The sequence below is a fragment of the Mobula hypostoma genome, chromosome 10 (genome assembly GCF_963921235.1).
Source record: "Mobula hypostoma chromosome 10, sMobHyp1.1, whole genome shotgun sequence".
In the NCBI taxonomy this organism is placed as follows: domain Eukaryota; kingdom Metazoa; phylum Chordata; class Chondrichthyes; order Myliobatiformes; family Myliobatidae; genus Mobula; species Mobula hypostoma.
The window spans coordinates 8,669,344-8,693,981 of NC_086106.1; the positions used below are offsets into that span (position 1 = coordinate 8,669,344).

At 45.2% G+C, this 24,638-nt stretch overlaps 1 protein-coding gene across 8 annotated transcripts in view; it reads left to right on the top strand.

Moving 5' to 3' along the window:
* The window catches only part of LOC134352634 (spectrin beta chain, non-erythrocytic 1-like), a 223,155-nt gene that overhangs the window by 168,272 nt on the left and 30,245 nt on the right, over positions 1-24,638 (top strand). For all 8 annotated transcript variants that reach the window (XM_063059956.1, XM_063059955.1, XM_063059954.1 and 5 more), the window contains 5 exons: positions 5,766-5,970; positions 9,488-9,862; positions 16,407-16,651; positions 20,144-20,282; positions 21,084-21,168. In XM_063059956.1, the coding sequence (XP_062916026.1) occupies positions 5,766-5,970; positions 9,488-9,862; positions 16,407-16,651; positions 20,144-20,282; positions 21,084-21,168 (1,049 nt within the window). The remainder of the gene's footprint in view (positions 1-5,765; positions 5,971-9,487; positions 9,863-16,406; positions 16,652-20,143; positions 20,283-21,083; positions 21,169-24,638) is intronic.

A 24,638-nucleotide genomic window follows, 5' to 3' on the forward strand; every position in this document is an offset into this window, starting at 1 on the left:
GACAGAGGCCTCACTCACTCGATTGCTCTTGCCAAGTTTTTCTACAGAAGTGGTTTGCCATTGTCTCCTGCTCAGTGCTTTTCAAGACGGGTGACCCCGGCTATTATCAATACTCTTCAGAGATTGTCTGCCTGATGTCAGTGGTCGCATAACCAGGACTTGTGATCTGCACCAGCTGCTCGTGTGACTATCCACCCCCTATTCACATGGCTTTGACCAGAGGCAGGCTAAGCAGGTGCTACATCTTGCCCAAGGGCTAATGGAGGGAAGGAGCTCCTCACATCTCCTTTGGCAGGGACGAACCTCCAGCCCACCACCCTAACCAACTGTATAAATACAAAACAAAATTAATAAATAGGCAATAAATATCAAGAACGTTAGTTTAGAGTTTTTAAAAATGAGTCCATAGGTTGTGGAATCAGTTCAGTGTAGGCGTGAGTGAAGTTGTCCCCTCTGGTTCAAGAGCCTGATAGTTGTGGGGTAATAACTATTCCTGACATGGTGGTGTGGGACTTTAAGGCTCCTGTGTCTCCTTCCTGAGGGCAGCATCGAGAAGAGAGCATGGTCTGGATGGTGGGGACCTTTGACAGTGAATTCTGCTTTCCTGCGACGGCGTCCCTTCTACAAGTGTTCAATGGTGGGGAAGATGTTACCTGTGCTGGATCAGGCTGGATCGACTACTTTTTGTCAGCTTTTTCCATTCAAAGGCATTGGTAATCCAAAACCAGGCCATGATGCAACCAATCAGTATAATCTCCACCGTGCAGCTCTAGAAGTTTGCCAAAGTTTTAGATGACATTAGATTAGATTATGAGGACACTCAGTCCTCATTTATTGTCATTTAGAAATGCATGCATTAAAAAATGATACAATGTTCCTCCAGAATGATATCACAAGAAGCACAGGACAAACCAAGACTAAAACTGACAAAACCACATAATTACGTTTGTATATACATATAGTTACAACAGTGCAAAGCAATACCATAATTTGATAAGGAGCAGACCATGGGCGCGGTAAAAAAAAGTCTCAAAGTCCCGATAGCCCCATCATCTCAGGCAGACGGTAGAAAGGAGAAACACTCCCTGCCATGAACCTCCAAGCGTCGCCAACTTGCCGATGCATTGGAAGCGCCCGACCGCAGCGGACTCTGAGTCCGTCCAAAAATTTCGAGCCTCCAACTGGCCCTTCAACACCGAGCACCATCCCCTGCTGAGCGCTTCGACCCCGCCCCGGCCGCCGAGCAACAAGCAAGGCCGAGGACTCGGGGGCCTTCCCCTCCGGAGATTCTGGACCACACAGTAACAGCAGCAGCGAAGCAGGCGTTTCAGAAGTTTCTCCAGATGTTCCTCCGTGCTCTCACATCCGTCTCCATCAAATCAGGATTGTGTACGGCACCCTACTTGACAGATAACAGATGTCACCGCCGGAGTGGCCACTGCGAGCTGTGTCGCGCCGCCATCTTCTCCTCCCAAATCGCCGCATGCCGAATCGTGGCAAATTTCTGAGGAAAATAGAGGCAGTTTGAGGACTTCTTTGTAATGGCATTTGTGTGCTGGCCCCTGGACAGATCCTGTAAATGATGTGTATACTGTACAATCTGGTCAGTAACAGCCAATATCACAGGCAGTTCATCCTTCATCAGAACATCCCCATCAATGCTAATGAACGGTCTCAGTCTGAAATGTTGACTGTTTAATCCTCTTCATAGATGCTGCCTGACCTGCTTGAGTTCCTTCAGCATTTTTTCATGTGTTGTTCTGCACTCCCAGCATCTGCAGACTCTTTTGTGCCTTTTAATCATCACTGCTTAAAGGAGAGTCGTAGACTGATATGAATTGATAAATTGGTTTATTATTGTCACACATGCCAAGTTACGGTTAAGAACATTACTTTGCAATTCGCTCATACAAATTATTTCAATGCATCAGTACATTGAAGAAATATGAGGGAAAAATAGCAGAATACAGAACAAGTTGTTACAGTTACAGAGAAAGTGCATTGCAGGTAGACAATAAGTGCAAGCCCATAACAAGGTTGATTGTGAGGTCGAGAGTCCATGTTATGGAACCGTTCAGTGGGATAGAAGCTGTCCTTGAGCCTTGTGCAATGTGTTTTGTTATCTTCTCAATAGGAGGGGTGGAGAGAAAAGAAGGTTCTGGGTTGAGTAGGGCCTTTAATTACGTTGGCCGCTTTGCCATATACTGTAGCCTAGAACCAGACCTTTCATCCCACTGAGGTAATGTTAACCATCACAGGGAGAACAAACAAGCTGCACTCAGACAGCAGCTGAAGTCAGGGTTTGAATCCAGGTCCCTGGCTCTGAGATATGGGTCTACCAGCTCCACCGTCACCCCTGTTTCCTGACCCTGTTTGCTTTACTGATATTGCACATCTTGGTTACCTGTCTGGCAAGTGTCCTTAATAGCACTGGACAACAAAGTTTTTGCTTCCTGAAAACTTCTAGGTGTATCTTATGGATTTTGAGCTGCTAATCTTGTAATTCATCGTGAAATTCCTTGAATTTTTAAAAAAATCGCCTGTATTTGTTATTTAAATTCATAATTCAAGTCAGAATAACTGAAGCTAAGATCAAGGAAGGCATTTTTGTTGGTCCACAAATCAAACAGGCCATTAATGACAGGCAATTCGAAGAACTTCTATAGGGAAAATCAATTGGAAGGCATGTTGAAAATTTTCTTGGCAACTACAAAGCACCAAACTATGTGCAGCTGGTTGACAACAGGCTTCAAGCATACAAAACCATGAAGTGCAACATGTCACTAAAGATTCATTTTCGGCATTCCCATTTAGACTTCCCTGCCAATCTTGTCACTGTCAGTGACGAACGTGGTGAAAGGATTCACTGGGACGTTGCAGTCATGGAGAAACGGTATCATGGCAACTGGAATCCATCAGTGCTGGCTGATTATTGTTGGACGCATAAGCGAGAAACCTCAGACACTGAGTACAAATGAAAATCATCAACAAAACATTTTTAGCTTAGTTGAACTATTGCAAAATGTCAGCAGCACCATTGTATAATTAAACACATTCTATTCAATGAAAGTTAATCTCTTGTTTCTCCAAATTCCTACATGATACAAGTTGTTTGAAATTATATTTGTGTTCTAAACAAAATTAAAAATTCTGAGGAAACAGCACTTCCGAAAAAAATTGTCCAGTGTATTTCTCTATTTCATCAGATCTTGTTTCTATTTTAGATGCAAATGTTATTGCCATGTCACCTTGTACCGGAACCTCTACCAGACATTTTAAATATAGAGCATAGTACATCACAGCTCAGTACAGATCTTTCCGCCCACGATGTTATGACTAATTTTTAACCTACTCTAAGATCACTCTAACCCACCCCTGTTACATAGCCCTCTAATTTCTGATCATCCATGTGCTTGTCTGAGAGTTTTATAAATGCCCCTAGTATTCCTGCCTCTACCATCACTCCAGAAGGGTGTTCCACACACCCACAACTCTCTGTGTGAAAACGCTGCCTCTGACATCCTCCCTGTACTTTCCAAAAATCACCTTAAAATCATGCCCACCCCCTCACATTAGCCACTTCCGCCCTGTGAGAAAGCCTATGACTGTCCACTCGATCTTTGACTCTTATCATCTTACTTACTGTCCATTACGCCACTGATGTTCAGCGCATTAATGAAGGGCCTCCATCTCCGGCGGTGTTCAGGGCTTCCTTCATCATGTCAGTAGCTTCCTTTTGGCTTTCACTACTGTCAGTCATCCAGGTTCTGGGTGGAGACTCAGCAATATCATCACACTGAAATGTAGACGGACTTGTCATTGCTGTTTCTGTAACAATTTTGTTTTACCAGCCAGGGTTGTTAGCCCTGAGCTGAACCCTTGAGCTTAGACTGCTGGACCACTCTAAGCCTGGCCTCTCCCCTTTGACCTTTTTAACATACAGAAGAAGACCTGACTAGTGTTTTATCATGGTTTACTGTTAGAAGATGGAAACAATTTCTGTACGTTATGTGGTTCTCTGGTTCTGTTGTCACTGAAGTGGCCAGTGTGAGAAGACGGTTAACTGATGCGGTTTTCCGGGAACTGTGGTTCTTTACAGCATCAGTGATGGTGGTTTAATTTCTGCTGTTGTTTGTAAGGAGTTTGTACATTTTCCCATGACTGGTCATCCTCCAGTTTTGTCTCACATTCCAAAGTAGTATGAGTTAGGGTTAGTAAGCTGTGAGCATGCTGCATGGCAACATGTACAAACTGGCCCAAGCACATCCTCAGAAGATGTTGGTCGTTGACGCAAACGATTTATTTCACTGTATGTTTCAATGCACATGTGACAAAGAAAGTTAATCTTTATTGCTAAGTAATCATTGAATTAGTCACAGAGCTATATAACAAGGTTCCAAGCTCTTCACTCAACTCTATATGGCAACCATGTTGCCCATCTGGGCTAGACCCATTTTCCTGCATTTGGCCCGTATCCCTCTAAACCCGTCCCCTTCACAGCACCTGTCCAAATGTCTTTTAAAGACTGTACTTAGCGGTGTTACAAGGATATACTCCTTATTAATAATTATCAATTAGGCACAGAGAAAATTGGTATTTGCCAAAAAGTACCTTTATTGTCTCAGTGAGAGAGCATGTGAATATACACAAACAAATACCCATGCGCACACCATAGTTCTCCTGACCCTCCATGAACATTCAAGGAATAGAAAAGGTACTAACCAGAAAAGCAGTAAATGCTGGCCCATATATTCCTTGTGGCCCCCCTCCATTCTCCCCGTGTCCGTGAGGTACTTCCACATCCATGATGGTTGTTCTCTGGAGAGAGTTGTGTATTTTGCAATCGAAGCCACTGCTTTTATATTTAGTCCTTACCAGTTCAAATGTTGCATTTCAGTGTTATTGGGCATGGGTCATCTGACTGACCTACAGCACCTTCTTTTTGGTTCTGATCCAAGCCTGCTTCCATTTATTGTCTTTCTTCCACATGTGTCAATCTATGGCTCTTTGTTTTAAATAGGGTACCAAATATGTAGCCAGTTCTAATCACTCATTACAGACAGAGACTCCCCCATTCTTAAACCTGCATGTTATATCTATCCAAAGAACACCTCACAAATAACTTCTTATTTGAAAATTATCTCTAATCCAGCAGATTACCTGGAGCATCATTGAGTCTACTTTAAAACACTGACTGAGCCAAGCAAAACCAGTTCACAAAATGGAGGATGCAGAGCAGCTTCACAAAATGGCAGCCTCCGTTCCTTCGACCTCATGGCAAGAACAAAGACGATTGGTTTGTCGACTTCCACTGTCCTTGAGTCATTCGAATTCACTGATTTGTAGACTGTAGTTCTTTCTGGCGAACACCTGCTTCTACAGCTTCTTCTCGCAGCTTGTTCCCACCACCCATTCTGTGTTGAAGATGCCCCTGGGATCTCCCTTAAATCCTTCCCCTCAAACTTCAAACCTGTGCCCCCTGGTTTTAGATTCCCCTACACTGGGGAAAAAGACTGTGACCATCCGCCTTAGTTATGCCCCTCATGATTGTATATATGTCTTTGTAAGGTTACCCTCCAGTCTGTTACACTGCAGGGGAAGAAGCCCCAGCATCTCTAGTCTCTCCTTTCGACTTCAGACCTCCCATGCCGCTAATGCCTTTGTTAATCTTTTCTGCACCTTCTTCTAGCTGACTGACATCCTTTCTCTAGCCAGGTGACCTAGAGCTTCCTACAGGGAGTTAACCCCTTGTGTTTCTGGTACAGCGAGCAGCTCAGCAAGCAGCAATCGCAGATCGACCGTCTGTACGTGAGCCTGAAGGACCTGGCCGAGGAGCGGAAGGGCAAGTTGGAGCAGCGCTACTGGCTCTTCCAGCTGAACCGTGAGGTCGACGAGCTCGAGCAGTGGATTGCCGAGCGAGAAGTGGTCGCAGGATCTCCAGAACTTGGCCAAGATTATGAGCACGTCACTGTGAGTGAGACTTGGTGGTGAAAGTGGTGTGATGTGTGGGGCAGCACAGTAGGACAGCTGGTACCTTGTAGCAGCAGAGATCTGGCTTCAGTCCCAATTTCCAGTGCTGCCTGCGTGGAGATTACAGGTCCTCCCTGTGACCGTGCCAGTCTCCTCCTACATTCCAAATGCATGTGGAGTTGGTAAATTGATTAGTTGCTTGCAATTACTCCAAGATTGTAGGTGAGTGATAGAATCTGTGTAGAATTGAGGGGACTGGGTGACGAATAAAAAAAAAAGGGTCTACTGTACGGGTCTCGGGTAGTCTTTCCAGATGAGGCAACACTTCACCTGTGAATCTGCTGGGGTCGCCTATTGTGTTCGGTGCTCTTGACTGGCCGCCTCCAGGTTGGTGAGACCCGACGTAAATTGGGCGGAATCACTTCATCAACAACCTCCACGCCATCCGCCACAAGTGGGACTTCCTGGTGGGCAAGCATTTTAATTCCGATAGCCATTCCTGTTCTGACATGACAGTCCTTGGATTCCTCTTGGCGGGGGAGCAACACTTTATATTCCATCTGGGTACCCTCCAATCTAATGGTGTGAACATAGATTTCTCTTTCCAGTAAACAAATTCCTCCCCCCCCCCCATTCCCTAGTCTGACCTTTTACTTCTTACCTGCCTATTATTTCCCCTGGGTCCCCTCCTCCCCTTTCTCCTATGGTCCACTCTCCTGTCCCATCAGATTCTTTCTTCTCCAGCCTTTGACCTTTTCCACCCATCTGGTCTTACTTATCACCTTACAGCTAGTCTCTTCCCTCTCCCCCACCTTTTTATTCTGGAATCTTCCCCCTTCCTTCTCAGTCCTGAAGAAGGGTCTCGGCCCGAAACGTCGATTGTTCATTCATTTCCATAGATGCTGCCCGACCTGCTGAGGTCCTCCAGCATTCTGTGTGAGTTGCTTTGGATTTCCAGTACCTTCAGACTTTGCTGTGTTTTTGATGGGTCTGCTGTAAAGTTGGGTAAAAATGGATTATCAGTATAGACTCTGTAAGCCAAATGGCCGCCTTCTCTACTGTGTCTCTCCATGACCCAATGAGCAGGTTGAGCTTGGAAAGGTGGTGGGCAGTTAAAATGCTAAAGATATAACTTCTGACCCCAATGCATTTCGCACGTACTTGTCATCATTGTTCTCTGCAAGATTTTAGGGCATCGAGCTCCTTGCCCTTGAGATGATGATATTTCACAAACAGGTACAGTTATCTGTACAGCATGGAAAACAGGCCATTCAGCCCAAGTGGTCCATGCTGACCAAGGTGCCGAACTGAGCTTGTCCCATTTCCTGGTTGAGGTCCATATCCCTCCCAACCAGGGTTTCCCAACCTGGGGTCCATGTACCTCCCAGTTAATGGTATCTCTTCATGGCATAAGAAATGTTGGGAACCCCTGCGCCAAACTTTCCTGTCCATGTCCGTGTCCAATTGCCTTTAAATGTCGTAATTATACCACCCCTAACAGGTTCCTCTGGCAGCTTATTCCATATACTTCCTGTGTGGAAAATGTTGCCTCTCACTATAGGCCCATTTTAAATCGTTCTCCTCTCAGGTTAGCCTACAGTATGTCCTCTAATTTTGTACACCTCTACTGTGGGAGAAATTTTACAAGGCAGCTTGTGTGCTGTAAATTGTGTGTGTGTGTGTGTGTAGTGGTAGCATCTGGCAGGGGTAGGGCAGAAGGGGGTGTGAATTGATGAGGATCGAGGGAGAATAAAATGGGATTAGTGTTACTGGGTCAAAGTCAAGTTTATTGTCATCTGCACAAGTACTGTTCGCACAGGTGCAGTAAAAAATTTACTTGTGGCAGCATTACAGGCACATGGTATCAAATAAGCAGAATTCACAAAAATACATACAATTAATGTGTTAGAACATAGAACAATACAGCACAGGAATAGGCCCTTCGGCCCATAATGTTGTGCTGAACTGGCTAAAAAGTAAATCAAAAACACCCGAACACTAATTCCTCTTACCTACACAATGTCCATATCCCTCCCTCCCTCCTTACATCCATGTGCCTATCTACACATCTCTTAAAAAGTCTCTAATGCATTTGCCTGCATCCCTATACCAGGCAGTGCATTCTAGGCATCCACCAAAGGAATCAAAGGTTATGGGGATAAGGCAGGAACTGGATACTGATAGTAGATGATCAGCCATGATCACAGTGAATGGCGGTGCTGGCTCGAAGGGCTGAATGGCCTATTCCTGCACCTACTGTCTATTGTCACTTTCTGAGTAGAAAAACTTACCCCTCACATCACCCTTTTGAACCGACCCCCTCTCACCTTCGATGCATGTCCTCTGGTATTAGGCATTTCAACCCTGGGAAAAAGATGCACCCTACTCTATAATCTTATAAACCTCGATCAGATCTCCCCTCAACCTCTACCACTCCAGAGAAAACAACCCAAATTTGTCCAGCCTCTCATGATAGCGCATGCTGTCTAAACCAGGCAGCATCCTGGTAACCCTCTTTTGCACCCTCTCCAATTCTCAACATCCTTCCTATAATCGGGTGACCAGAACTGTATGCAGTACTCCAGGTGCGGCCTAACCAAGAGTTTTATAAAGTTGCAACATAACCTCTTGACTTTTGAACTGAATGCCTCGACTAATAAAAGCAAGCATTCCATAACTGCCCTATTGACCTGTGTATTATGCTTAATTTCTACAAGAAAGAACACAGAACAGAAAAAATAAAGCAATGTCCTTAAAGTGACCTTAGTGTTTGTAGACTGTCGTGATTAGCTGTGTGCCGGTTGGTTCAAGGATAGAATGATTGAAGGGAACTAAGAGCTCTTGAACCTGGTGGTTTTGGGGCTTAAGGCTTCGGTATCTCTTGACTGATTGTTGCTGCAAGGAGATGGCAAGGCCCAGATGGGGGGGATCTTTGATAATGGCAGCACCTCCTGTAGATAGTACTGATGATGTGCTGGTAATGTATTGGGCAGCATCCACTACTCTGCAGACTCTTATGTTCCTGCCCCAGATCATGGTGCAACCAGTCAGGGTACTTCCAACATTATATCAGTAGAGCAAGGGTTCCCAGCCTTTTTTATGCCATGGACCAATACCATCAAACCTGTACTGGTGGTGTCATGGCATCCATACCAGACCGGAGTGAGATGTCCCTGCTTCAAATCCGGCTGGCTCCTTGAAGGAGTTCTACTCGTGCTGCGTTGAGCATCGAGCAAACAGTTCTGCCTTGTAAAACAAACAAGTGCTGAAGAAACAGCAGAGTTTCCACCTAATGCATCATATTGGTGTGGGGGAGAACTAGCTAACTAACTAACAATATCATTAAGCAAAGGGTCCGTGGAGCCTAGGTTGGGAACCCCTGCTGTAGATGTTTGTTAATGTGTCTGGTAGCAAACCGTATCTCCTTGACCTCTTGAAAAAGCAGAGACATGTTTCTCTATGATTCTTTAATGTAATTGTTTATAAAGATTGGAAATGCTCTGGTTCTCTCCTTCAGTTACTACTGGAGAAATTCACAGAGTTTGCCCACGAGACTGGGATGATCGGGCAGGAGCGGGTGAACACGGTGAATCAGATGGTGGACGAGCTGATCGATTACGGCCACAGCGACGCCGCCACCATCGCGGAGTGGAAGGACGGAGTCGGCGAGGCCTGGGCGGACCTGCTGGAGCTGATAGAGACACGGGCTCAGATGCTGTCGGCCTCCCAGGAGCTGCACAAGTTCTTCAGTGACTGTAAGGAGGTTGCTGGCCACATTGAGGAGAAACACAAACTGCTTCCGGACGTCGCGGTCGGCGATTCCAGTAGCACCTTTACTCTACAACGAATGCTGAGTTCCTTTGAACATGATATACAAGCCCTGGTTGTGCAGGTATTTGTCTGTTGGATGCTGTATGTCCTGATTCAGCTTGTAAACTCAATGTGTTCGTGATCCTACCACTAAACCTATCTTCACCACTCCCCCCGCTCCTCTCTGCTTTCTGCAGAGAGTGCTGCTCTGCGATTCCCTTGTCCATTCGTCCCTCCCCACTAACCTCCCTCCCGGCACTTAACCTTGCAAGCAGCCTAAGAAGTGCTACAACTGCTCATACACCTCCTCCCTCACTTCCATTCAAGGCCCCAAATAGACCTTCCAAGTGAGGCAGCATTTCACCTGCAAATCTACTGAGGTCGCCGGTTGGGTTCGGTGCTCCCGATGCTGCCTGCTCTGCATCGGTGAGACCCGTCGTCAACTGGGGGACCATTTCGTGGAGTACCGCTGCCCCATCCGCCAAAAGCGGAAATTCGCGGTGGCCATACATGTTAATTCCGATTCCCATTCCATCTGTGGCCTCAAGAAGAGGTCACCGTCAGGGTGGAGGAGTAACAGCTTACGTTCCTTCTGGGTAGCCTCCAACCTGATGGTATGAATAACAATTTCTCCTTTCGGTCAACAATTCCTTCCTCTCTTCCCCTGTTTCCCCACTCTGACCTTTTGCCTCTTCTTACCTACCTATCACTTCACCCTGGTCCTCTGCTCCCTCCCTTTCTCCAATGATCCACTCTCTTCTCCTTTCAGATTCCTTCCTCTCCTGCCTTTTACGTTTCTCACTCACATGGCTTCACCAAGCACCTTCTAGCTAGAAGGGTCTCAGCCCGAAACGTTGACTATACCTCTTCCTATAGGTGCTGCCTGGCCTGCTGTGTTCACCAGCAATTTTTGTGTGTGTACCTTCTAGCTAACCTCCTTTTCCCTCCCCCCACCTTTTGATTCTTGCATTTTCCCTTTTCCTCTCAGTCCTGAAGAATGGTCTCAGCCTGAACCATTGACTGTTTATTCATTTCCACAGAAGCTGCCTGGCCTGCTGAGTTCCTCCAGCATTCGTGTGTGTTGCGTGCAACCTATTGGTTCAGTCGTTACAGTGCATTTATAAAATTTACAAGGGGCATGGATGGGATTGACTGAGAATCCTTTGTCAGGGTGGAAATATCAAGTATTAGCAGATGTGCATTTAAGTTTGGGAGAGGAAAGGTGAAAGGGGAAATGTTGGACCTGTTGTTTTTTACGCTGAGAGTGTGGGTACCTGGAACAGGCTGACAGGGGAAACGGTGTCGGCAGATACAATAATGGTGTTTAACAGTCTGTAAAATGATTGTGCAGAGAATGGAGGGAAATGGATGAAGGAAAATGTGGGGGTTGGTGTAGCGACAAGGAAGGGAAACGTTAGATTCATCTTGGAGTAGGTTAAATGGTGGGCCAAAGGGCCTGTACCATACAGTACTGTTCTGTGCTTTATATACATTCAGAAAAGATGTAGTTTAAAATGGTTTCATGGGTCAAGGGCCTGTTCCTATGCTGTACTTTTCTACAGTACTGAGGAAGATAGTCTTAGGCACATTAAGACTTTTGCACAATACTGAAGTAACTTTATGTATTGCACATAAAAATACAAATTTCATGACATGTGAGTGATGATGAACCTGATTCTGATCTGGGTCTCTGTTGTGGACTGGGAGTGGGAAGGGGGCAGGGAGAGGAGAATCATGGTTGGGAAAAGGGGAAGGGAGAGTGGAGGGAGCAGGAAGCACCAGAGAGGCATTCTGTAATGGTCAATAAACCAATTGTTTGGAATCAAATGACCTGCCTGGTGTCTGCACTGGCACCAATCCCCACCCCCCACGCCTGCCCTTGGCACTCCTTCTCTGCCACCTGTCCCACACCCCTTCCCCAGCACTCCTCCCTCACTATTCCCAGCACCCTTTGCTCCCACCAGATTTACAAACTCTCACTCTGCTCTACGTTAACAAATACAGGACTGTGCAGAAGTCTTGGGCACCCTAGGTGTGTGTGTGTGTGTGTGTGTGTGTGTGTGTGTGTGTGGGTGTGTGTGTGTGTATGCGTAAGACTTTTGCACAGTATTGCCTATTCTATGAATGGCAGAACAACAGCCTAGGCAGGTGACAAATTTAACTTGCTGATCTTGCAAGCCATTCATGATGTTCTGCACTCAATAAAGAATCAGAATCAAGATAAATATCACTGCTATTTGTCGTGAACTTTGTTGTTTTGCAGAAGCAGCACATCGCAATATATAATTTAAAAACTACACTGTAATAAGAACTATAAATAAAACATTAAATTAAATAACTAGTGAAAATAGAAGGAAAAAAGTAGTGACGTCGTGTTCATGGGTTCCATTCAGAAATCTGACGGCAGAGGGGAAGAAGCTGTTTCTTGAAACACTGAGTGTGTTTCTTTAGGTCCCTGTACCTCGATGCTGGTGACGCCAGTGCCCATGATGGAGCTGGCTGAGTTTACAACTTCTTCCATCTTTTTTCCAATCCTGTGCAGATGGTGAATAAACCAGTTAGAATGCTCTCCACGCCACGTCTGTAGAAATTTGCCACTGCCGTGCCTCCTTTTTAATTGCATCGGTATATTAGACCCAGCGTTTGGTAGATCTTCAGAGATACTGACACCCAGGAACTTGAAACTGCTGACCTTTTCCACTGCTGATCCCTCGATGGTGACTGGTGTGTTTTCCCTTGACTTCCTCTTCCTGAAGTCCACAGTCAATTCCTTGTTCTTACTGACGTTGAATACAAACACACAAAATGCACATCACACAAACCAATCTTCCGTCCGTGGACTCACTTTACACCGCACGCTGTCGGAGCAGTGCTGCCAGGATAATCAAGGATACGACCCAGCCAGCCAACACACTTTTCGTCCCTCTTCCCTCTGGAAGAAGGTTCAGGAGCTTAAAGACTCGTACGGTCAGATTTGGGAATAGCTTCTTGCCAACTGTGATAAGACTGCTGAACAGATCCTGACCCAGATCTGGGCCGTACCCTCCAAATATCCGGACCTGCCTCTCGGTTTTTTTGCACTACCTTACTTTCCATTTTTCTATTTTCTATTTATGATTTATAATTCAAATTTTTAATATTTACTAATGTTTACTATTTTACTATTTTTAATATTTAATATTTGTAATCCAGGGAATGGGAAGCGCAGAATCAAATATCGCTGTGATGATTGTACGTTCTAGTATCAATTGTTTGGCGACAATAAAGTATAAAGTATACAAGGTGGTTGTTGTGACACCACTCAACCGGCTGATCCATCTCACACTTGTATGCCTCTTCAGTGCCATCTGAAATTGTGCCAACTATATTTGTGTCATCAACAAATTTAATGAGGGCATTTGAGCTGTGCCTAGCCACCCAGCCATGGGTGTACAGAGAGTGGAGCAGTGGGCTGAACCCCCATCCTTGAGATGTGCCAGTGTTGATAGTCAGCAAAGAGAAATTGTTACTTCTGATCGATGCTGACAGTGGTCTCCTGGTGAGGAAGTCAAGGATACAGTTCCAGAGGGAGGTACAGAGGCCCAGGCTTTGAAGCTTATTAATTAGAACTGTGTGTTGATTAGGGTGTGTTAAATTCTGAGCTGCAGTCAATAAACAACAGCCTGACATAGGTCTTGCCGTTGTCCAGGTGATCCTAGGCTGAGTGGAGAGCCAGTGAGATTGCATCCTCCGTAGACCTATTGTGGCAATAGGCAAACTGCAGAGGGTCCAGTTCCTCGCTAAGGCAGGAGTTGATCCTGGTCATGATCACCCTCTCAAAGCACTTCGTCACAGTAGATGTGAGTGCAACTCACCTTGCTTTCTTGGGCGCTGATTTAGTTGTCACCTTTCTGACGTAAGTTGTAACCTCTGACTGCAGCAGTGAGAGAGTTGAAGGTGTCCTTGAACACTCCTGCCAGTTGGTTGGCACGGTTTCCAGAGCCCTGCCAGGTTCACCATTAGGACCGCCTGGCAAGGGCTTCACCCTCTTAAAAAAAATGTTCTGATATCAGCCTCCGAGGCAGAGATCAGAAGGTCCCCAGATGCTGCAAGAATTCTCACAGGTGCAGTTTTATTCTCCTTTTCCGAGCGTGCGTAAAGGGCATTAAGCTGATTTGGGAGTGAAGCATCATGGCCATTTATTGTTAGGTTTCACCTTGAAGGAGTTAATGGCCTGCAAACCCTGCTGGAGCTGACCTACATCCAATTCTGTCTCTACATTCAATCAGGATCGGTTTTTCCCACTTTTAAAATAGCATTCCATCAGTCGTACCTAGAGCTCTTTATCGTGCTGAGTCACTGACTGTTCTTGATAGCCCTCAGCAGACTACGAATGTCCGGGTTCTTCAGTTATTTTTGGTTTGGGTACAGTCTGTACGATATGTCCGTGCAGGCACAGACTCATCCACACGGGTCTTGATGAAGTTGGTGACAACCGTGGCGTGTTCATTCACACTTGAAGATGAGCCCCTGAATATTGTCCAGTCCACCAATTCAAAGCAGTCCTGTAAGCGCTCCACTGCCTCCCTTGACCACGCCTTCTTGTTCCTCACCACCGGTGCCAAATGATGATGTCTGGATCCAATGGCTCAACTGCAGTGATGAGGACAGGACATGGTTACGTGGACTTTGAATCATAGACAACTCATAGACCAACTGGCCCAAGCTGAACAAGATGCTAGTCCCATTGGTCTGCCTTTGGCCCACATCTTTCTAATCCTTTCCTATCCATGTACCTGTCCATGTGTCTTGTAAACTTTAAGTTACTATTTTTTTTGCCTTTTCAATTTAAACTAATGCTGTCTAGTCCTGTTGCAGGTTCTTAGCCAGAAATGTCAACTCTTTATTCCTTTCCATAAAAGTTGTCTGACCTGCTCAGTTCCTCCAGTACTTTGTGTGTGTCGCTCTGGATTTCTTAAGGTTGTAATAGTTGTGGGAGGGGGGTAGTAGGGTTAAATTCACACTACCTATTAAATGTTCCCAATGGTGTGTGTCACAAAAAAACTCTGACAACAAGTTCAGCTCCTGGCCTTCATGTGTGGCTTAGCTACGAAAAGAAGGGGCAAGAGCAGATTCCTGGCACCTTAAAACTAGTTGTTTTGGGCAGATGGGGTTCATCAGCCGTGGTTGGCAGCTCATCTAGGAGAAGGAAACCTCTGATCTCAAACTCATGGGGGAGAAAGCTTCAGGAGTAAACCCCAAGGGAAAAATCCGGAGCTGGAGTCCCTGAAGTAGTCCTATGTTGAGTTCAATGCTGACCGGCAGTTCCTGCAATGCTGCTGCTGCCAAACTGTATCGGTTTCTGCCCTTCGTTTGGGTTCATCAGATGCCTGGAGAGGGGGTGCTTGTGAAACGGACAACAGCTTCCTCTCCATATTGTACTGCCCAGGCTTGTGTATCTAGACAGATAGGACACAACGTCCATTTTTGACTCTGGCCAATGGTGGCCTCAGAGAACTCTGGATTTCTGGCAATCTGTTGTGTTTTTAGTGCCCTCTAGTTCTTGATTTCACCCACTTCGGCAAAAGATTGAGTGCACTCACCCTGTGCTGGTCATAATTTTATACACCTGCTTTGTGTCACCGCTATAAGATCACCTCTCAGGCTCCTATACACCAAGGGAAGAAGTCTGTGAGCTTGTCCTGAGTCTTCCTCAAGCCTTAGGAAAAACAATGTTATTAGTATACTGTATTTGAGAATTTATGAGTTGATATACTCAATGAACAGTATAAAGGTTGTGCAATCCTATTGTGGACTAAGAGTGGGAGGGGCAGGGAGAGGGCAATCATGTTTGGGAAAATGGGAAGGGAGCGGGAAGCACCAGAGAGGCATTCTGTAATGATCAATGAACCAATTGTTTGGAATCAAATGACCTGGCCTGGTATCTCGGGGCTGGGTGTGTCTGTACCTGCGCCACCCCCACCCCGTTCTGACACCCCTTCTCTAACACCTGTCCCACACCCCTCTCACAGTGTTCCACCGTCGCCATTCCCAACATCTTTTGCTCCCACCAGATTTACAAAAACACCCTCCACTCTAAGTTGGCCAATACAGTACTGTGCAGAAGTCTTAGGCACCCCAGCTATACACACTGGTACTGTACATGTGATAATGAAATCTGAATCTCAATGTAAAAAATAGAATTAATGTAGAATTGGGTGTTGAGAGGCATTGATCGTGGGGATAGGCAGAGGCTTTTTCCCAGGGCTGAAATGGCTAGCACGAGAGGGCATAGTTTTAAGGTGCTTGGAAGCAGGTACAGAGGAGATGTCAGGGGTAAGTTTTTTATGCAGAGAGTGGTGAGGGCTGCCAGCAGCAGTGGTGGAGGCGGAAACAATAGGGTCTTTTAGGAGACTCCTGGAGGGGTACATGGAGCTTAGAAAAATAGAGGGCTATGGGTAAGCCTAGGTAGTTCTAAGGTAAGGACATGTTTGGCCCAGCTTTGTGGGCTGAAGGGCCTGTATTGTGCTTTAATTTTTTTATGTTTCTATGCTTGATGTTTGGAATGGACAATGGGCTGAAAGGACTGTTTTGGCACTGTGGCTCTCCACGACTCTTATGAAGAAAAGTGTCTTCTCAATTACCAGGTGAGGCAGTTACAGGAGCATGCCGCCCAGCTACGCACGGTGTACGCCGGTGAGAATGCCGAGGCCATCCAAGTCCAGGAGCAGAGAGTGATGCAGGCTTGGAAGGAGCTACTGGGCACCTGCGAACAGCGGAAGCTGCAGCTTACCACGACCAGCGACAAGATTCGCTTCTTCGGCCTGGTCCGCGAGCTGGTGGGCTGGATGGACAGCATTATCTGTCAGATCGGCACAGGCGAGAAGCCCCGGTAGGTGCCAGGCCGCTGGGCAGAGATGGCAAAATATGCATCAGGACTGGGCAGGGGCAGGGAGTGTGTCAGGGAGAGAGGGCATGGATCCTATGTTGGTGTAGACTGTAGTAAGAGTGGGCAAGGAGCTCAAAAAGCCTCACTGAGAGGAAATCTTGGAATGTGCATCGAATTGGAAAGAGGGCACAAGAAATGCGAGCAGCAGTTGATCAGCTGGGCCTGAGAGTCAGCTCCCTCACTCATTACGGTCTTAGCTAATCTTCTACCTCAACACCATTTCAAGACAAGTGAGCTCGTTGTTGAGTGAGCAAGTATGGTGAGGTACAGGTACAATTAAGAATTTGCTTGCAGCAGGGTCATAGGCAGGTAGGTACCGACAGAACATAGAATATAAATTATGCATAAGTTATACAAGACAGTGAAGAGAGAACAAGGAAGAGCGAGGCCTCAGTGCAACAAAAAAGACACGATCATTCAAGTACAAGAGATGTTCCATTGCTGAGTCAGGCTTTATTAATGGTGCTTCGTGCGGTTGGAGTGTCTAAGACCGAAGGACACAGCCTCGGAATAGAGGGGCGTTCATTTAGAATGTAGTTGAGAAGGAATTTCTTCAGCCAGAGAGTAGTGAATCTATTGAATTTGTTGCCACAGAATTCACATTGAACTCATTGAATTCGTTGCCACAGCCTTCGTGTATATTTAAGGTTCTTGTTTAGTTAAGGCATGATGGGATATTGGGGGGGGGGAAGGCAGGAGGTTGTGGCTGAGGAAAAATGGATCAGCCATGATGAAATGGCAGAGCAGACTTGATGGGCCAAGTGGTCTAATTCTGCTCCTATATCTTATGGTCTTAAGGTCTTTGAGGGTTGTGGAGGCTGTAGGGAAGTAGCTGTTCCTGAACCTGGTGGTGTTGGACTTCAGGCTTTTGACCTCCTGCCTGAGAGTATCAGGAAGAAGAGGGCATTACTCAAATAGTCAAAGTCATACTTTATTGATCCTGGGGGAAATTGGTTTTCGTTACAGTTGCACCATAAATAATTAAATAGTAATATGTAAATTATGCCAGGGAGTAAGTCCAGGACCAGCCTATTGGACTTATTTCCTGGTTGGGTCTTTGATAATAATGCCCCCCTTCTTGAGGCAATGTTGCTGGTAGTTGCTGTCAGTAGTGGGGACAGTGGTACCCGTGACAGACTCGCTGTGCCCACGACTCTCTGCACCCTTATGCATTTTTTTTGCATTGGAATTTCTGTACCAATCCACGATGTACCCATTCAGGACGTTTCTAGGGTTCAGTAGTTGGAGTAATTAGTGACATCCAAATCTCTTTCAGCACATAAGAGAGTAGAAACATGCCCACTTTGTGATTGTGTCTACGTGCTGGGCCCAGAACAGCTCATTTGAGATGTTAATGCCCAGGAATTCTTGCCCTATCCTCACATCTCCTGAATGTCTCAGTAACCAGAAAATCAAGCTGTCTGTTTTGAATGTAGTCCCCATCTGAATGTCACAGTCATTCAGGGTACAGCAGGGGTTTCCAAACTTCTTTATGCCATGAACCCTTACGGTTAACTGAGGGGCCCGTGGACCCTGGGTTGGGAACCCCCGGAGTAGAGAATTCCAGATACTTACCAGCCTCCAAATGAAGGTGTTTCTTCTCCTCTGGACCTTAAAAGGCCCACCCACTTATTGAGAGATCTGACCACCCTAGTTATGTGTTCTGCCAGTGGAAACATCTCCCACAATTACATAGAAAGTCTTAAATGCTTCCTAAGATTCAGTGATGTAATTTCTCCTTCTAAACTTCAGAGAACAAAGAGCCAGCTTACTTCATCTTTGCTCGGAGTACAGACCTGCTAACCTGCGAGCCAGTCTGTGAATCTGCCAGAGCAGGGGCTCCCAACCTGGGGCGTGGGGAACCCTTGGCTAATGGTAGCAGTCCGTGGCATAAAAAAAGTTTGAGAACCCCTGTTCTAGAGGAACTCAGTGGGTCAAGTAGCATCTGTGGGGAAGAGGAATTGTCGATATTTCAGGCCAAGGCCTGAAGTCACAAAAATGCATCTAAATGAAGGCAGGCCAACATCTTTCTTTGGAGGATTGGCATGTCACCAAACTCAGTAACAAACTTCTCCGGTTGTAATGGCCAGAGTATCCTGACAGCTTGCATCATGGTCTGGTGTGGTGATTCAAATGTGCTGGAATGTTAAAAAGCTTCAGAGTAGTTGTCTCAGCCCGGTCCATCACGGGCACACCGCTCCCCACCGCCAGAAATACCTATGTAAAGCATTTCCTCAAGAAGGCAACGTATGTTATCAAAGTTCCTCACCATTGGGAGATCTCGGTAATTTTCGGTCCCTGGGTTCTTTTAGGAGTTCAGGAATGAGGGGGAACTTTGATTCTTTGTGACCATTTATTAAAAGTTTAGACAAGAGACAGATACTATGCCGACAAAGGTACAGTGATACAAGCCAGATGAGAGATGAGAAATTAAAGATTCAACGGATTTGATATGGCACTTTTGACAAATCTATCCCCTTTATCCTCATGGCCAAGTGGTTAAGGCATTGGACTAGTTATCTGAAGGTCGTGAGTTTGAGCCCCAGCCGAGGGAATGTGTTGCGTCCTTGAGCAAGGCACTTAATCACACATTGCTCTGCGACGACACTGGTGCCAAGCTGTATGGGTCCTAATGCCCTTCCCTTGGATGATATTGGTGTCATAGAGAGGGGAGACTTGCAGCATGGGCAACTGCCAGTCTTCCATACAACCTTGCCCAGGCCTGCGCCCTGGAGAGTGAAGACTTTCCAGGCGTAGATCCATGGTCTTGCAAGACTAACGGATGCCTTTACTTTATACTCAAGATAACTTAAGAATCCAATCAAAAGGCTGCACCATTATAACGTGTACAACGTGCTAACGCGTAGCCAATTAAAAAAATGAAAAGGTATACGTACCTGTTTTACCAGTTTCTGCCAGTAAGTGGAGACAAACCACCACATACTGTGAGAAATAGTTGAGATTGTTTAAGATGCAAATTGATAAAAGTACAAATTATGCCAGTAAGAAAGATATTACAATTAAAACTATGATTTTAGTCTTGTAATAATTCAACTCATCTTATTAAAATATTTATAAAAACAACCAATTCCAACACCATCTGGGCCTTGTTATGAAGTATTACTGGAAGCCAACATGCTGGAGGTTCCAATCAGGGTGAGAGCAAAATCCATAGAACACTTCGGGTAGGAATCCACTGTTTGGAGTGGAGTCCATCAGGATAAGGTGCAAAAGTAGAGGAGCACGTGACTCAAGATTACCGCTGGTGTATTGTGTCTAATATGATCCACACACAGCCAAGTTACAGTATATCAGATCAGCTGAACCTGCACAATGTTTGTACACAACACCCCTTGAACAGCAAGGTGAGATGTTGGGGTGGCTGCAGTGCTGTGGACGATGTTCTATGGTGAATGGGCTCTTTTCCTTCTCCAGGGACGTTTCTTCTGTGGAGGTGCTGATGAACTATCACCAGAGTCTCCGAGGGGAGATTGAAGCCAGGCACAAGAAACTCATGTCCTGCGTTGAGCTGGGCAAAAACTTGCTCACCACAAAGCATCACGCTTCTGACGAGGTAATTAAACAGATCAACTCTTGCGCAGCTAATGAGGTACACCAACTCACCTTCCATATCGGTCCTGAGTTCTGTTGTCAGGTCCTGTCATTTAAAATCGCTATTACGACTCTATGTGCAGTAACTCTTACATTGCGAGAATGTATCAGCAGTGTCCCAATTGTCTGATATGAGGTTGATCCAACTCACCATCACTGTCCCCTCAATATTCCTGCTCCTCCTTCCCCGAATTGAGGTTGCCCTTGATAACAATCTATTATGAAAACTAGACTCCCCTCCGTTGAAGCACACACAAAATGCTGGAGTCGTAAAACAACGAACAACATATATACGTTTACGCATCCTTATTACTGAAGAAATGGAATATTCCAAAGTCTATGGCAGGAAAGACACCATAAACCCAAATCCTTTAGGACCCATTATGAGAATATACTGGGGAAGACACCGAAGTGTGTACACTCAGCACAACATCAGCAGAATGACAAGGCCATGTTGGTGTGTAAAAACGCATGTGTGAGGAGCACGTGTACTGAGTGCTCTCCATCACAGAGGTCCAGTTCATCTTACTTTTGCACTTTATTTCTCTACCTAACTGCACTTCCTCTGTAAATGCCACAGTAAATTCTGCGTTCTGTTTTTCTATGTGATACGTCAGGCCATCTAAGTACGGATAGGTTTGCATGGATGAAACGACGAACAAAATCTTTTTGCTCCGTCGCAGTGCACGTGACACCAATTACCAAGTAACAAACTGAAGAAGCGATATTCAGTGTTTGAATTCTATTCTAATTCTGACTGTAGATTCAGGAGAAGATGGACAAAGTGCTGAGGAAGCAGAACGAGATGATGGAGAAGTGGGAACAACACTGGGAGTGGTTACAACAGAGTAAGTATCTGCACTGGAGAGTAATCCAGAGATGACAATAGATTCAACAGTCACAAGAGGCTGTAGATGCTGGAATGTGGAACTAAAATAAACTTCAGAATCAGGTTTTATATCAGCAGCACACATGATGAAATTTGTTGTTTTCACGGCAAATTTGTAGGATGTTGCAACCTAACTGTCTCGATACGCAAGCCTGGGCAGTACAACATGGAGAGCAAACTGTTGCCCATGTAGCAAGCTCCCCTTCTCCATGCATCTCATGAACCCAAAGGAAAGGGAATGACTGATACGGTTCGGCACCAGCAGCATCCCAGGAGATGACAGTCACATAGATTTCAATGTAGAACTGCCTTAGGGACTGCAGTTCCTTATTTTTTTTCCCCGGGGTTTACTCCCAAAGCTTTCCCCATGAGTGACCATAGTTGCAAGGGTGCGGAGGTTTGAGATCAGAGTTTTCCTTCTCCTAGATGAGCTGCCGACCATGGCTGAGGAGACCCGTCTGCCCGAAGTGATGGTTTTAAGGTGCCAGTACTTCACCTTTGCCCCTTCTCCTGTCAGTAGAAACGGTTCTGCTGAGCCTAGTAGCTGAGCTGTACGTGAAGGCCAGGAGCTGCACTTGGTTGGCAGAGGCTATTTGAAGCGCCTGTCATTAAGAGCTTTTAATAGGTCGTGGGAACTTATCCCTGCTACCACCCCCCAGCTATAACAACGTCAAGGAACCATGGTCAAAAATCCAAAGTGCAAAAGACAACAGATTTTGCAAATATAAAAGAACATAATAAATCAATAAGTAATAATTATTGAAACTGTGAGTTTTATGGTCTGAATCAGTTCAGAGTTAAGGTGAGTGAAGTTATCCTCACTGGTTCAAGAGCCTGATGGTGGACGGATGATAACTGTTCTTGAACCTGGTGGTGTGGGGCCTGAAGCTGCTGTACCTTCTTCCTGATCAAGGTTCAAATTTCAAAGTCAATTTTATTGTCAAAGTATATATTTTATTTTATTGGGAAGTTTCCAGGGCGCAGGCCTGGGCAAGGTTGTATGGAAGACCAGCAGTTGCCCATGCTGCAAGTCTCCCCTCTCCACGACACCGATGTTGTCCAAGGGAAGGGCATTAGGACCCATACAGCTTGGCACCAGTGTCGTCGCAGAGCAATGTGTGGTTAAGTGCCTTGCTCAAGGACACAACACGTTCCCTCGGCTGGGGCTCGAACTCACGACCTTCAGATCACTAGACGAACACCTTAACCACTTGACCACGCGCCAACACAATTATATAGGTCACCTTATATAATCCTAAGATTCATTTTCTTATGGGCATAATAGTTCTATAGAATAACAACCAGAACAGAATCAATGAAAGACTGCCCAATGAGGGTGTTCAACCAGGGTGCAGAAGATAATAAACTGTGCAAGTACAGAAAGAAATACGTAATAATAAATAATAAAGCAATAACTATCAAGAATATGAGATGAAGAGTCCTTGAAAGTGAGTCAATTGGAGCTGGGAGCATTTTGATGAGGGGAGCAACAGCAAGAAGAGATGGATGCTGCTTTCCTTTGATAGGACTCCTTATTAGACAACCCCCCATCACACGATTTCCTAGACTGATTCAGCACAGGAGCAGGAACCTTGGCCCAAATTGCCCATGTTTATGAAGGTGCCCATCCAAGCTAGGGCCATTTGACTGAATATCCCCTTTTTAAATCTTTTTATTAATTATTATTGAAAATTGACAAAGAAAAATACATTAAAATAATCAAGTCAATATATCAATAAGTATAATAAGAGTCAAACTATTAACCAAACTACACAGTATATCAATAATAATAAATAAAAATAACAAAATGTTAAAGCTTTATTTTTTTGAAAAAAGAAAGAAGGAAAAAAGAACCCCTACTAACTAAAACAAAAAACCCAACTAACAAACAAAAAAAAACGAGGAAAAAGAAACCCATTTGGAGCACAAACCTGGAGCTATACGCCATACAAGCTTCTATTTTAAAAAAAAGACATCAATCTGCCAACCAAATCTATTTACCCAAGAATCGGAAGGTTGACTGAATATCCCATATTCGCCTCAACCTTACTGTCCATCTATCTGTCTAACTATCTTTTCAAGATTATTAATGTTACTGCCTCAAGCACATTGACAGCTCCTTACATATATAGGCAATCCACTGTGTTTAAAAAGTTGTCACACAGTATTTTTTTATTTATTGAGATATAGTACCCTTCCAGTCCTTTAAGCCATACCACCTAGCACCCCCCCCCCGATTTAACCTTAGCTTAATCACGCGACAATTAACAATAACAAATTGACCTATCAACTGTTACGCCTTTGGACTGCGAGAGGAAGCCGGAACACCCGGTGGAAACCCATGTGGTGATGGGGAGAACGTACAAACTCCTTACAGGCAGTGGCGGGAATTGAACCTGGGTCGCTGATACTGTAAAGTACTCTACTGTGTCACTCCACAGTATCCGAATCAGGTTTATTATCATTGACGTACTGTATGCCATGAAATTTGATCTTTTCTGCCATGCAAAACATAAAATATTAAGAATTAAAAGAAAAACATCAATAAATAAGGCAAATGAGGAATAGTGTGGTAGTGCTCATGGGTTCAAGGGCAGTTCAGAAATCTGATGGAAGAGAGGAGGAAGCTATCCTAGGGCTGTAGAGGCTCCGTCCTTGTGTGTATTTAAGGTAGTCGCTAATCGGTTCCTGATTATTAAGATACTTAAGTGTTAGAGCGGTGCATGATGATGAAAAAGTTAGTTATGACTGAATTGCAGAGCAGACATGATGGGCTGGATGGCCTTTTTATGCTCCTATATCTTATGGGATTGGTGTAAATGTGTGATAGATGATCCTCGTATGCTTGGTGGGCCAGTTTACCTACTGCATCCCTTTATGACTTTGAATTGAATTGACTTTATTACTTACATCCTTCATATACATGAGTAATAATCTTTACATATGTCTCCGTCTAAATGTGCAATGTACAATTTATAGTAATTTATAATAGTATGTAAAACAGGACAGTCAATATAACATAGAAATACAGTTGTGTCAGCATGAATTAATCAGTCTGATGGTCTGGTGGACGAAACTCTCCCGGAGCCTGACTTTTGTGCTGCAGTCCTGTTTCCCGAATACTAGCAGCTGGCAGAATTTGTGGTTGGGGTGACTCGGGTCCCCAATGACCCTCTGGGCCCTTTTTACATGTCTGTGTTTGTAAATGTCCTGAATAGTGGGAAGTTCACATCTACAGATGCGCTGGGCTGTCTGCACCACTCTCTGCAGAGTCCTGCGATTGAGGGAAGTACAGTTCCCATACCAGGCAGTGATGCAGCCAGTCAGGATGCTCTCAATTTTGCCCCTGTGGAAAGTTCTTAGGATTTGGGGGAGCATACCAAACTTCTTCAACCGTCTGAGGTGAAAGAGGCACTGTTGTGCCTTTTT